The sequence below is a fragment of the Lotus japonicus genome, chromosome 2, assembly GCF_012489685.1.
Source record: "Lotus japonicus ecotype B-129 chromosome 2, LjGifu_v1.2".
Lineage (NCBI taxonomy): Eukaryota > Viridiplantae > Streptophyta > Magnoliopsida > Fabales > Fabaceae > Lotus > Lotus japonicus.
The window spans coordinates 32,970,445-32,985,174 of NC_080042.1; the positions used below are offsets into that span (position 1 = coordinate 32,970,445).

Consider the following 14,730-nt stretch of genomic DNA (forward strand, 5'->3'; position numbering starts at 1 on the left):
GATTTGAGTGTGAGAAGATGATAAAATGGTTAAAATCTTATTAGTTATCTGTTTAAAATTTATTTACATTTTTCTTTCAAAAAAAAAATTATTTACATTTTCATTGGCAGTGTAAACTTATGATTATGGGTGAAAGTTGTGTCTGATCCACTTCTATAGTTTTCTCTTAACTCAATTGTGGGGATCTACACTTGTTTTTAAGGACCCTCATGACTCATTTGAAGCATTCTGACTATCTTGATCTTTTCTTTTTTTGGTCAATGACTATCTTGATCTAAAGAAACCTTAATAACATATGCTTGCCTTCGTTACCATAACCAGTTCATTAGCGACGCCACTGAACTGACTCACAAATCCTACAATAGAAATTTAACCATGAGATGAAAAATAAGGAGAAAATTCCTTAAAAAAAGTTACTATTGTATGACCTGAGGTTGTAATGAAATTGAATTATCCAGCTTATTCAAATAAAAAAACATTTGGAAATAAATACAAGATAGATAATTATTTGCAACAACAGCCTTCATATGAGCTTATCAAACAAAAACAAAATGCCTTCATATGAACCCCACAATGCATTGCTATATTTTTCTACCCTGTATACTCACTAGTCACTTCATAATAATTTCTTCATCGAAGTAAAAGAAAGAATTTAAGAAGATGAAAAAGTAATAAATAGGATATGATACGGTAGGACATGAGTTCATTGTGATACAGACCCTGTATAGCAGCAATGAATTGCTTCAAAATACATACAAAATAATAACACATTTTTATTTGTCATGCACTTACAAGACAAAGATTTGAATTCAGCATAGTACAGATACACCTTCACTCCTGAATCTGAACAGGCTCAAGGCCCCTTTCAATTGAGGCCTTCACAGCATCCAATACCAGCTGTGTTTTCCTACTAATTGTTGGCCACTTCTTCTCAGGTTTCGAGTTGTTGAATTTGATTTCCGCCACCAACCGGGCAAATTCACTTACCATAAGAGCCTCCTGAGGGAGATCAGTTTTTATTGTGTGCTTGCTTGGCGGGGAAGACCACCTTGTCACAAGATCATCAAAGCTTGATTCTGAAGATGCATAAAATGACGCCTCCTTCTCTTCGTAAGGGATAATAAAGTCATGAACATGTAGAGTTCCTTTAGTCCCAACAGCAGTTATATCCATTGTCAAGTTTGACAAGAAAGAGCAATGGAAGGTTGCTACTTTTCCATCTTCCCAGTGTAAAGAAGCCCCGCACGACAATAGAACCCCGGCTTGATTAAGCACAGGCCCCCGTGAGGCTGTTGCAGTTTTAGGTAATTCAAAGTTGGCAGCCAACAGAATTGCCCTAATACAATACCACCCTGCATCACCTAGACAGCCAAGAGAATCCAGATCTGGCTTCACGCGAATATCATTCTCAAGAAAATCAGCATCAGCAGCAAATGTAAAACAGGTGTGAATCTGTGCCAACCAAAAAGAAACCATGTATCAGAACATGTACACAGAATTGGACTCCTCTGAAACGTACGATTTACAAAGAAAAGTAAGGAATTATAACAGTCATTAAAAATTCACAGTTAAGATTGTAATGAAATACATATACATGTATAATAAACTGGAAAGTTGTTAAAATCTACTTAGTTGAGAACAACTTCAGAGGAGCAATATCTGCATTGAAAATAATGTCCATCTTTGAACAAAATCTACCTAATATTCTAACATGGCAAAAGGTCCAAGCCTCTGACAGTAACGGCTATTAAGTCCAATCAATATACATTACTGCATTGCATGCATTAGTAAAGATATGAAGAATAATGAATCGAGTCAAATATTTACACAAACTTTGCTAAGAAAATTACAACAGTAAATCCCAAAATTTTGAAACAGTTAACTAAGTAACAAAACCAGAGTCAAAGAGAAAAGAATAAGGAAGCAAATGAAACTTGGACAAAATAGGTAAAATTGCAGTTAATAATATACTTACTGAAACTCTACGGTTACATAATTCAGTTGTAGCTCTTTGGCTCTTAATTATGAATCTGGCTCATATTTAATACTCAAAAGTCTCATAGACTCATATACAGTCATATTACAGTTTATTGTTATATTCAATTAACAAAAGTATTTTTTTCGTTGAGCATTACCCTATTCACCTTGAACTCTTGGGACAAAGAGATCACGGCCCACACGGCAGTGTGCCTTCACCAAATATGGCAATGATGATACACCACTGGGGACTGAAATGCCAGGCAAGCAACTGGATGTTTTAACATCAGCAAGCAGAAGACATCATGAAAAACCCAAAGCTCAACTTATATCTATGCTTATATTTCAAAAAATTGTTAACTTAATAAATCACATGTGAAGCAGGAAAATTAAAAAAGACACGGGTTAAATAACGAAATTGAAACTGAACCGCAAAATACAAATATGGAAAAACGAAAGGAGGGGAAAAAAACTTAGTTACTTTTAAGGATTCAAATTTTATATACTCTGATAACACAAAATCAACTCTTGCATCTCAAGCCAAAAAGCTTCAATGAAGCACCACTTTACACTCATCTGGAAAACCCTTTACCCTTCTATTATATCTGATGAACCAAATACATTGAGTTTGAATTTGTAATTATTCTAATTAAATATCAGAATACTTTCATGGTTGAGATCCTCCACAGTTATTTTTTTGACCATCGATGACAGTGACCATTGACAACAAAAATTTATGACAATCTGCAGAACATGTTTCACAGCTAACTGTTTCTTAAAAGCTGCAGCATTCTTCTACGAGGATTTAATGGGATAAGTAGAGCATTTCAAATTGTACATTAACGTTTAATTAGCATTCAAACAAAACCAAAGAAAACAGAAAAGCAGAAACTTGCACTTAAATATCGCAAATGGGAACAACAGGAGAAAAATTGTACTTGTCTCTTGTAAATTGAACTCTCATTCCAAACGGAAAAGTAAACAATAAGCATCACAACAATCAGTGACTAAATGAGTAACAATCTTATTCAATTGAAAAACTCATTCAAGCATGGAAAATGAAACACGGAAGATAAGCAAGATTTTGAACAAAATGCAACAGAGAAAAGCATAGTACCGATTTGAGCTGACCAAAACGGTGCGCATCGGAGAGGAAATCCTTCATAGAAGCGGTTCTTGGATTGTGCATCCACATGGTACCATCCATGAGCTGCACCCCACTAGATTCACACGCCGCCACAATCTCATCAAACTCCGCAGCGCCGAGAGCCACCGGCTTCTCCAGCAGTACGTGCTTCCCCTTGCGAGCCGCCAGCGTGGCCCACCGCACGTGCAGGCTCGTCGGTAACGGCATGTAGACGGCGTCTACCTCGGGGTCATCGAGCACCGCCTCGTAGGAGCCGTACACCTTAGCGCCGTCAGGGAAGCCATTCGCCGCCGCGAAGGCGCGCGCCTTGTCGAGGGAGCGGCTTCCGACGGCGTAGAGTGACGCGTTGGGAGCGAGTGAGATGGCGCGTGAGACCTTGCGTGCTATGTCGGCGCACCCGATCACTCCGAACCGGATTTTGGTCTGTGTTTCGGCCATTTCGCGGCGAGCTTCGGGAAGCAACGGATGAGACGAAATGTTTTCTATCACTTCACAGTTGAGAGAGTGGTTAAGTGAAAGATGTGGTGGTGTGGGTTCACAAAGAAGTGTCAATTATAAGAAGATTGTTATTAACGGTCTCTTATCTAGTTTCATCTCTTTTACATATTCAAAACCCAAAAATACCCTTAATTTTTTTTATCGATCGCACTTTATAACTGTGTAGGCTACTATTTCGTACCAATGTCTACTTAAGGGAATATTTGAATATTCTAGTAAATTCTAGCAGAGTAAAAAATGGTAGATGATGTAAAATAATAATATTCTTTCCTTAAAGATAAAAAATGTATCTAGTACAATGAGGGACCCCTTTTATAGTGGGTGTTGTCCTTATTTAGAAAATTTTGGGATTTCGACATCACAAACGAGACCCAACTCCCAATGCAAATAAGAGAAAACAGGCCCTGGTCCAAGTAGCGGGCGAGCGTCTATTCGCTGCCCTGGTGGTCGCCCTACCTTATCTGGAGCCTTAACTGTTCTTCTGACTAGCGCTTGGGCGAGCGTTGGCTTGTGAGAAGTCCGCCCAACCCACAACCCCACAAGACATGAGGCTTGAGGTTTGAGAGCTGAAATGTCTCCTAAGTTGAGATGAATTTAGTAGCTTTGAAGTCTCTAGGCGCTCACCTAGCCCACATGCCCACAAGACATGAGGCTTGAGGTTTGAGAGCTGAAATGTCTTTATATGCTGACTTGAGCTGATAATTTTTTAATTGTGAAATTTATGGGCGCTCGCCTAGCCTTAAGGTTTGCACCGCAATCATCGCCCTTTATTTCTTCACGCGTTAGACTTGTAGTGGGTACCTACCTCGCCTGGATGATCAAAATTTGAAATTTTTCTTAAAAGGTTCCAATATTAAAAAATTCCAACAATTTTTCTCAAAAAAATTCACTTTCAAACCTACAACCAATTCAAAACATCGTAATATGCTTTTCACAACAAAACTATTCTCAAGGGACACCTCCCCAATAAATATGGTATCATCTGCAAATTGTAATAGAGTGACAATAGGACCCCCACCAAACCAAATTTATAAGGAGAGAAAAGTCATTGTAGTACAACTTGCTTCAGGAGTTCATTGAATCCTTCTGCAATAATAATGAATAAAAAGAGGGCTAGTGGATCGCCTTGACGAAGACCTTTCAACATCCTGGATTCCTTCATAGGACTTCCATTGACTGAAACGAAGACTGATGAAGATTCCAAGCAGCTTCTAATCCATTTTATCCACTTCTCCCCAAAGTTCATTCTTCTAAGCATGTATATTAGAAAACCCAGTCTACAGAATCATAGACATTCTCATAATCAATTTTGAGAACAAATGTTGATGTTTGCTTCTTCTTTGCATCATGAACCACCTCATTCGCCACAAGAACACTGTCTAGCATATTTCTTCCCCCCACAAAAGCAAACTGGCAGGCATCAATTATATCAAATATCACTCCCGTGAGTCTATTTGCAAGAGCCTTAGAAATCACCTTATACATACAAATAGTTTGTCATATATAGCGATATTAATAGCGATTGAACTTAACAAATAGTTTGTTACATATTAACAAGTATATGATCATAATCTCAACCACTAATTTCTTAATTGATTGTAATATATTAGTTTACCTTGTGATGACTTAATCACTTTAGATGAGGCAAATCCAAAAAAGCACATATAACAACAATGAGGTACTTAAATTTTCCATTTGATTGGAGCACTCAACTGTATGTGTAACACCCCGATTTTCGGGTGTCACTTTAGTAACTCAAAAATAAAATAAAGTGGAAAAGCAGGTATTTTTTTTTGTTTTCTTTTTAAATAAAAAGACTTGTCGAAATAAAGACTCAGCCCATTCGCGATTAACAACAACTAATATACAATAAAAGCACAACCCTCGCTGCAACCAAAATCATCGTCACGAGTGTCCTCAAGTGACGGAAAGTAACATCAAGTAACTAAAAGTATTGCCCAACGACAAACAAGTGCGACCCATAGCCAAAGTCATAAGTTTTATAAATACAGTCCTCCAAGAAAGTAAGTCAGCCCAAAACGGCCTCCAAAGGACCTCCTACGTCCGACAAACTCCCTGTGATCCTCATGGAAGAGAACCACACAAAAAGCTAATCGCCGGGGACCTACCCTGCCCTAAAATAAGAAATGAAAATCAGAGCTATGACACTAACACCCAACCTTAGTAGGCTCTAAACACCCATATCCTACACTTCCATCATCGACCCTCATCTGGTCATGCATTCAGTCCGGGTCCTCGCCGAAACTTTAGTAATGGTCATTATGCTCCTGGTCCTCCCCGAGTGACGAATCATCACGAACCAGCTGTCGAACGTCTGGTAGCAGGCCGACCGCCCAAACACAGACATACAAACAAAGCCAAGGCGCTAGGGTCAACATACAGTATACAATAGATATACAACCAACATTTGAAGAATAAGGGGGTATATATATATGCTGTATATATACGTATAACTTATGTATTGCCTACCCTAAGGTATATACATAGCATATTTATCAACATCAAATCATCAAGATATATAACAATTGTTTATCGACATCAAATCACAAATGACAATTGGATCTTCAACACATCAACAAATATAGTTAGGCGCATGGCGTGCCAATGCAATGTCATGCTCAAAAGATGATCCGGATAAAATGTCACCATCTCGATGGATGGGACGAGCCAAGCATCTCGCTCCGCTAAAGCATCTCGCTTTTATGAAGCATCTCGCTCCTGTGAAGCAGCACGCTCCTGTGAAGCATCTCGCTCCAATGAAGTCCGATCTGAGATCGTCCTTCGGAAAGTAGCACACTTTCCAAGAAATGTATGCATGAATGCAATATGGTTAGCCAAACAACGAAACATCCTCACCAAGGTACGCGTGTCTAGCTAGAGTACATTGTCTCTACAATACCCTAAGGTAAACAAGGAAGTGCTAGTCACACTTGGTAACTCTCCTAGTCACTTTGGCTCATCGTCTCGATGGCCAACCAAACTGCTCCACGAGCAAAAGAATGCATCTCGCACTCAGTGACCTTTCAAGTTACCCTGGCTCACCATCTCGATGGCCAAACAACTCATCAACGATTAGAGAGAATGCTGCTCGCATTCTGTGACTTCTCGTCACAACAACTCATCCTCTTGAAGACTGAACCAAATGCTCAAGGAGCAAGGAGTGTCATCCGCACTCAGTGACTGTCCCAGTCACAACGCTAGGATCGCCGACACTTCCCGTTTTCAAACTTATTTCAGATCCTAAGTCTTTTCCAAGAAATTGTTATTACTATTTGAAGATGTTCTATCTTTGGTTAATGCATTATGAATTTCATTTATGAAGTCAAGTTTCGTTTCTCTTTTGTTCCAAAACTCTATAAGTAAAAAGATCCCAATAAACCCAAGTAATTCCCCGGGAAGGTCTCGATCCTAAAATGACTATGGCTTAGACCTCCGGTCAGAGCCTGCCTAACATTTCCCAAACCTCGTCATTAGCATGGCAAAACATCACGTTTTCCCACACCTCGAAATCATATAATCATGTACTATCTCAAGTTAGTACAATTCAATAGAGCATATGCAGGACATCGTAAACGCAACAGAAGTAATGGCATATAGCTCAGTTCAATAACAATATCAATATAACAATAATTCAGTGCGGAAATCATAAGACGAAAACTAGTAAACGGCCGAAGCCTCTCAGAAAACGGAGACACACGTCTCACATAAGTTTACTCGGCCGAAGCCTCCCGAAAAGATTTTCCAATTCAAAACGATAAACAATATTCAATGCAATCCTCAATATCAAGCAATATTCAAGTCGAAGTTATCGACGCCTACAATACAAATAGCTAGTAAGTAAGTTGCCCTAACCTTGAGTTGTTCCAGTCTCGCGGTGTAGGTCTCCCTTACAAGCTTGTTCAGTCAACCCCAAAGTTTCCACAATTGAACCTTTGAGCAAACAAAGCAATAATGAATAAAAAAAAGTCGATACAGTCGAAACAATCCTAACTAATGTTCGACAAAGCTCAAGAAGCTTCAGAGTACAACATTTACGCACGAATCGAAGGCTTTCCCCGAATGGGTGAGTTTTGACTCGATTCAAGTTTTGTACAAAAACACTTCATTCGCTAAAACGTGCATAACTCGAGCTACCGAACTCGGAATGACACGAAACCGACGCCAAAATTTCGACAATTGAAAGGGCTACACTATAACTAGGTCATACAGACCCAAAAATTATTTTTGGACACGGTACAATAGCAAATAAGTTTTGGCCACTAACAAAATAGGGTTTCCCGAACTTTTTCTTCGATCTAGGCCAGGGAAACTCTCAGAAAATTTATCGGGTCGAAAACTAACACAGGGGTATTTTTGTCAGTGTTTTTAGCCTGAAAACTCAAAGTCAGAATTTTGAGAAATAAATTTGATGAGCGTGTTCCTAACGACATTTATAACAACTAATCCTACTGACACTAAGCTCAGTCGAGAGTTTTTAATCCAAAGAACGAAGCTTTGGTCAGAAAATGGGTATTTTCACATAATTGAAGCTCCGCGACGATTCGGCGAGATTCAGCAGAAAACAACCGGATATTCATGCTCTTGGGCATGTAGGCAATAAGTTTAGACACTGAAATCAAGTTATTTGGACAGTTTTACAAAAAGCTCAAAACTTTGAGCACAGAAAGACATAGAGAAAAGCGACAGAATTTACGATCAGAAGTAAGGAATAGCATCTATACCTCGAGGTCTACGCGTAGCAACGAGCGGTGCAACGATCAGGCAAGAATCGGCGAAAAACTCTCCTCCTATTCTCTCCTCCAAGCTCGCAGCCTCTAATGGTGAATGGGGTTTGAATTTTTGATTTTTCAAGCTATTTATAGGAGATGGAAAACGCGGGAAAATGAAAATTTCGCGATTCCGATTTTTCCTGTGCATTCCTCTGTGAATTCTAAGATAGGTTCTGGCGACAGAATTCTAGAACTCGAAACAGGTTTCTCAGAATTAAGGCAAACGATCCAAAGTCGGTGTAAATCGATTTTACCCGAAAAACTACTTTTTGCAGTTGATATCGAATGAGAAAACTTCTTTCTGAAGAAAGATGAGAAACATTGAAACAAATGGGTGTACGCGTGTGGATTCTTCGTTTGAAGTTCCAAATAGAAAAAGTCTCCATCGACAGTTTATTTTAAGGTTCTTGAGCTATCAGGGATTTAATTTCGGCAAACCTCCGAGAATTGGAATCGGACGTTCGTATATCTCAGGGTTTCGTATCGAAACGCTTGTCACGGAAAGGATTAAGAGAAATTCTAACATTTCTCTGAAGATTTTTGGAATCAGTTTCTATCGCGCTTTTAAGGGTAGATTAGTCGTTTACAAATGCTCTTGTCCTAGGTATAAGCGAATGATTCTTGCGTCACAAGTTACATCGATTCTAATATTATCCTTAACCTTTTCCTGAACTATCACCTTCATAAATTTATTCCATTTGATGAACTCTTGTCCAGTTTTCTTCCTTCACGTTACATCGAACTTAATCGTGAGTAGGAATTTTACCAATTTATTCTAAGCTTAAAAACTTGGGTCTCACAGTATGTATAACAAATGACAGTTTATCTTAGTATTGAACTAATTTTTTATTTATTTAAATCTCATAGGATTGAAAGGTGGCTTTCCTCTTATGTCACTGAGGCTAACTCTATACACGCAAACTCTCTCTTTGATCTTATGAACTTTCTATCCACAAGTTTCTATCTGAGCAACAAAGTAAATTCTTTCAACATTATAAGTGTGGATCATAAGAATTGCATTTTAATACTTGTGGTTAAGTTAGATTTTTATCCTCTCCCCCTCTCACTATTACTTGTTATGAAATACACATTACTCATCAATCCAATCACTTTGATTAAGAAGATATTGAGTTCATCAAGTTTTCCTCAAGGTCCATACTTGATTAGTTCTCTAGCTGAAGACATTTTGATCTCTATGTTGTTTTGAATTCCAATTAGAGACGCGGTTCAAACTAGTTTGTTATCTACAAAATGGATTGATCTATAGAGACTTGTCACAAGAGTGGATGTTGATGACATTGAATTCTACAAAAAAAAAGCGAGAAGATATAAGGAAAATATGGTCAAATTTGTGAACTTTGTTAATGGAGTACTTATTCACCTATAAATTAAACAATCGAGGAATCCTCTCTCAAGTTATCCAACCAACACTATGATCCATATGTAACTATTCATGGATATCATGTGTGTTGAAAAAGCTAGTCCGAAGTCTTCATATCCATAGTATAGGCCATGCGTTCATCTCATCACACTCCTAAGCCAATTGCAGCTCACTTTTGGAATTGGTGCTTGACATGATCTGTACCATTGGAATTCCCCTCTTTTACTCTCTTCAATATTTACAAGTGCTCAAGCTTCATAAGGTTATAATATTTAAGTCCTCTCCTAATGATTCCAATGAGATAGTTCTGAACTTCCCATCACTCAGTGTTTGAAGCGTGACATTGTATATGGTCCAACATCATTATACAAGCTCCATTGTTGGAAAGCTTTTCCTTTATGCTATTGGGTCGTGCACTATCTCCTACCGAAATTAAGGACATACAAGGTTCTTTTTCAAGATTTATTCTTCTCCTTTGATATTCTCATATCATGGAGATCTAATGCGTGGAGATCTATTGCTTGAGAGTCTAATAAAATGTAATCATGCAATAGATGTCACGCTTCAAACATCTATTGCATGATTCCAAAATACACAATGTCACGCTTCAAACATCTATTGCATGATTACATTTTATTAGACTCTCATGCAATAGATCTCCATGATATAAGAATGTCAAAGGAGAAGCATAAATCCTGAAAAAGAACCTTGTATGTCCTTAATTTCGGTAGGAGATAGCGCACGATCCAATAGCATAAAGGAAAAGATTTCCAACAATGGAGCTTATAGAATGATGTTGGACCATACACAATGTCACGCTTCAAACACTTTGAGTGATGGGAAGTTAAGAACTATCTCATTGGAATCATTAGGAGAGGACTTAAATATTATAACCTTATGAAGCTTGAGCACATGTAAATATTGAAGAGAGTAAAAGGAGGGAATTCCAATGGTACAGATCATGTCAAGAACCAATTCCAAAAGAGAGCTGCTATTGGCTAGGGAGTATGATGAGATGAACGCATGGCCTATAGTATGGATATGAAGACTCCATACTTGCTTTTTCTACACACATGATATCCATGAAGTTGTCACATATGGATCGTAGCGTTGGTTGGATAACTTGAGAGAGAGTTCATCGATCGTTGAATTTTTTAGATGAATAAGTACCCCATTAACAAATTTCACAAATTTGGCCATATTTTCCTTATTTCTTCTCGCTTTGTCGTAGAATTCAAAGTCATCAACATCCACTCTTGTGACTGGTGTCTATAAATCAATCCATTTTGTAGATAATAAACTAGTTTAAATTGCATCTCTACTTGAAAGTCGAGACAATGTAGAGATCAAATTGCCCTCAAGTAGAGAACTAATCAAGTCTGGACCTTGAGAAAAACTTGATGAACTCAATATCTTGTCAAATAGAGTGATTGGATCCCTGAGAACTGTCTATTTCATAAAAAAAAAAGTAATAGTGAAGGGGATGGGGAGGGGGGGAGGGGGAAGATAGAAACCTATAAGTGACATAAAAGGAAAACCACCCTGCAATCCTATAAGATTTAAATAAATAAAATTAGTTAAATACTAAGATGAACTGACATTTGTTATACATACAGTTGACTACTCCAATCTTCTCTCAAGTTAAGAAATCAGTGGTTGAGATTATGATCATACTTGTAAATATATAACAAACTATTATTATATTAACTCTCAACCATTGGATTGATTCGTTTTTAGGGAAAATCCATCTAATTCAATCGCTTCGGTTTTATGACTTCATCATCCAATCAGTTATGTTTTTTTTTTTAATTCGAATCAATCCATTCCAATTTATTTCGATCTGGATTAGATTAGATTTCATTCTTTTCATTTTCATATAAAGTGTGAATGTTGAAGGAAACTGAATAATTTAAAAGCTTAATTAAATTGTAAAATTTATTGTCACTGTTATAGAGACAATGCTACCTATTCCAAGACTTGTTTTCATGTTTTCTACTTTCTAATGTCAAATACTTTTATTAGATATTGAAAAAGAAAAATAACATATCAAAAAATAACATAGCCAATACTCAATATAAAACGCAATTAGCAATAACAAATTCAATACTTAATGTAAACACATAACCATGGTTGCAACTTGCGAATAATACACAAATGAGGGTTAAAACACTCAGAGGGCCAAGAAACTATTAACAAAACATTATTTCTTACACCAATAAATTAAGGCTAATTGAGAAGTAGAACAAAAGCTGAGCTATATGTGTAAATCACAATAAAAGTACGATAAGAAGTCTCAGGATCAATGTGAAATGACTTAAGCTATATCCAATTTCTTAACTGGAGTAGTTTGAAAAACAACAATATAGACAATCATCTATCATCTTTTATTATTAACACATTACCCTAAAATATACTTGTAATCACAACATGCACACCATAACCTCAATTTACTGTTTGCGAAAGAAATTGTCGATTCGAAATAAAAAACCACACAACATTGAAAACTAAAGGATTTCACCATGCTAAATCAAAGTACCATTAACAATAACACATAAAGTTGCAAATAACTTGTTTACCTCAATGGCAGCTAGTTACAAAAGCTTGTAACAATGACGTCGTCTAGAGAGAGAGACTGTGTGCAGAGAAAGAGAGGCATCGTGCGAAGAGAGAAACGTCGTGCACAAAGAGAAGTCGTGCGGCGAAGGGTTGATCAGTGATGTTCTTAACGGGAAGAAAGGCAGGGGTTGGATTTTGGAATGGTCATAGGTCTCTTCATTGATCAATCTTCAGAAAGGAGAGCAGTCAATCACGGCTAGGGTTCAATGAGGGCGTCTGCAGTATTTATATTGGTGGTGTAAATACAAGGGCGGAAATGGATATTTTTTTATAACTACGGGCAAAGATGTAATTTAATATATCATAATACAAAAATATATATATGATTGTTTTTGTTTAGTTTGGATTGGACCGGTTGGATTGGAATTGAAAACTGATCCAATCCAATTAGAAAACAACAATCTTTATATTTTCAATGTTTGAGTTTGTTCAGTTTTTGGTTTTTTGGATCGTTTTGAGTGGTTTAGTTCAATTTGGTTCGGCTATGAACATAGCTAATATATCACCACAAATGTATATTGTGGACATATTTTCATTGAAATAGAAGATTCTATCTAATTAGTCAACTTCACAATTTTTTTTTTAAATTTCGATTTCATTCAAATTAAGAAGAAGCCATAGAGGCAATAACATCATCCTGGATGATAGAGGAAACCTCCAAAGGATCCTCTTCAATCCAAACTATACAACCAAAATGAAAAGCTAAACGAGCCAACGCGTCAGCGGCACAATTACCAGTACGACGCACAAAACTGAACTCAAAAGCATCAAAGTTAGACAACAATAAACGACAATCACGGACAACAGTGTACAAATGCGAGAAACCGCTATCATGTCGCTCCCAAGCCTGCACGAGAGCTAGAAAATCAGACTCGAACCATACCCTCTGGAGGCCAAGCTCAGCCGCCAATCCAAGAGCCCACCGGAACGCCAAAGCCTCCGCTAACACCGGGTTCTGAACTGGGCCAGTCACCATGGTTGCCGCTGCTAAAACTTCTCCATGGCTGTTGCGGGCTATAAAACCCAGACCTGCATCATGAGAATCCTTCATTGAAGCATCAAAATTTACCTTGAATAGACCAGCAACTGGTTTCCGCCATGAGGACTGTAGATTGCGACCAGCCGGAGGAGCATCTTGCTGCAAAACTAACGATGGAGGGAGCGCAACAGCGCGCTGCAACACCTGGGCCACTATCGCTTCCCTCCCATTGTATACCAGCTCGTTGTGAACCTGCCATAAAGCATAGAACAGCGTGAAAAGAATGCCCGCCACCTCAAGATTCGCCGCAGCAAGGAAGTGAGACAAGAATTGTTGCACAGAGCACTCCACATCCACACGGATGGCCAATGGAGATCCAAATAAAACCAGCTTAGCAATCGGGCAAAAGAACAACGCGTGGTGGATAGTTTCTGGAACCCCTGGGCAACATGGACAACACGGGTCTTGCACCACTCCCCGACAGTGAAGCACGTCCTTCACCGGTAACAGGCCAAGACAAGCGCGCCAAACCGTCTCTCGGCAGCGGGGAACAACTTCAGCCTTCCATAGCTTTGTCCACTGCGCATGAGAAAGAGAAGGTGTTGATGAGGTTGATGCATTCTCCTCCATTTGCTTCTTCCTGATAAAATAATACCCAGTTTTCACACTATAACACCCATTAATAGTCTCCAGCCAAAAGAAACAATCCTCCCGCGGTTGCATAGGTAGGGGAATAGACAGTATTGTTGTAGCAGTAGGAGGCCAGCACAACAACTCAACCATATTTCTTTTCCATCGACCTCCATTCTCTTCAAGAAGATCCAACACTTGAGTGATATTCAACTCCCATGCCACCTCATTACGAAACACCATAGGACCAGAAGATGGAATCCATTTATCTTCCCAAGCTTTAATACTTTTGCCATGACCCACTCGCCACATTCCACCCTCATGAAATAACCAAGATTATCCCAATAACCAAGATGATTCCAACCAAGATGGAATCCATTTATCTTCCCAACACTGTCGAGCACCTTTTCTCATAATGGTTCGGATAACACCCTCGAACCTCTTCCTCTTAATGGTTCGGATAACACCCTCGAACCATACCGTTAAAGATGTTTGGATAACACCATCAAACACCACGCACAAGAAAAGTCTCACAAACATTATCAATACTATACCCAAACAAGACACCATACAATCATCATTCTAATACACCATCTTGAGACTTGCTCACATATCAGCATTAGAATACCCCATTTAAAATGTACATCTGAAAAAGAAAACCATTTCCAAAACAAGTTTATAAGTCCTTTTTTGTAAGAAGGCTTCAAAATCA

At 38.3% G+C, this 14,730-nt stretch overlaps 2 protein-coding genes across 2 annotated transcripts; both read right to left on the reverse strand.

Moving 5' to 3' along the window:
- Positions 1-651: 651 nt before the first annotated feature.
- Positions 652-3,670, reverse strand: LOC130737906 (uncharacterized oxidoreductase At4g09670). Its single transcript, XM_057589766.1, has 2 exons — positions 3,095-3,670; positions 652-1,452 (listed from the first exon to the last, which is right to left on the reverse strand). Exons 1-2 carry the CDS (start codon positions 3,560-3,562, stop codon positions 832-834), a joined length of 1,089 nt encoding a protein of 362 aa, XP_057445749.1. The 5' UTR covers positions 3,563-3,670; the 3' UTR covers positions 652-831.
- A 9,343-nt stretch (positions 3,671-13,013) lies between these two features.
- LOC130736352 (uncharacterized) lies at positions 13,014-14,330 on the reverse strand. Its single transcript, XM_057588188.1, has one exon. It carries the CDS (start codon positions 14,328-14,330, stop codon positions 13,014-13,016), a length of 1,317 nt encoding a protein of 438 aa, XP_057444171.1.
- Positions 14,331-14,730: the final 400 nt, after the last annotated feature.

Bases quoted from the DNA above. Each gene is read 5' to 3' on its own strand.
- LOC130737906 (XM_057589766.1), bottom strand. From the start codon at position 3,562: ATGGCCGAAACACAGACCAAAATCCGGTTCGGAGTGATCGGGTGCGCC. The intron at 1,453-3,094 runs GTACTATGCTTT...TGGTTGGCACAG, and splicing joins GTTTTGGTCAGCTCAAATCG to ATTCACACCTGTTTTACATT.
- LOC130736352 (XM_057588188.1), bottom strand. From the start codon at position 14,330: ATGTGGCGAGTGGGTCATGGCAAAAGTATTAAAGCTTGGGAAGATAAA.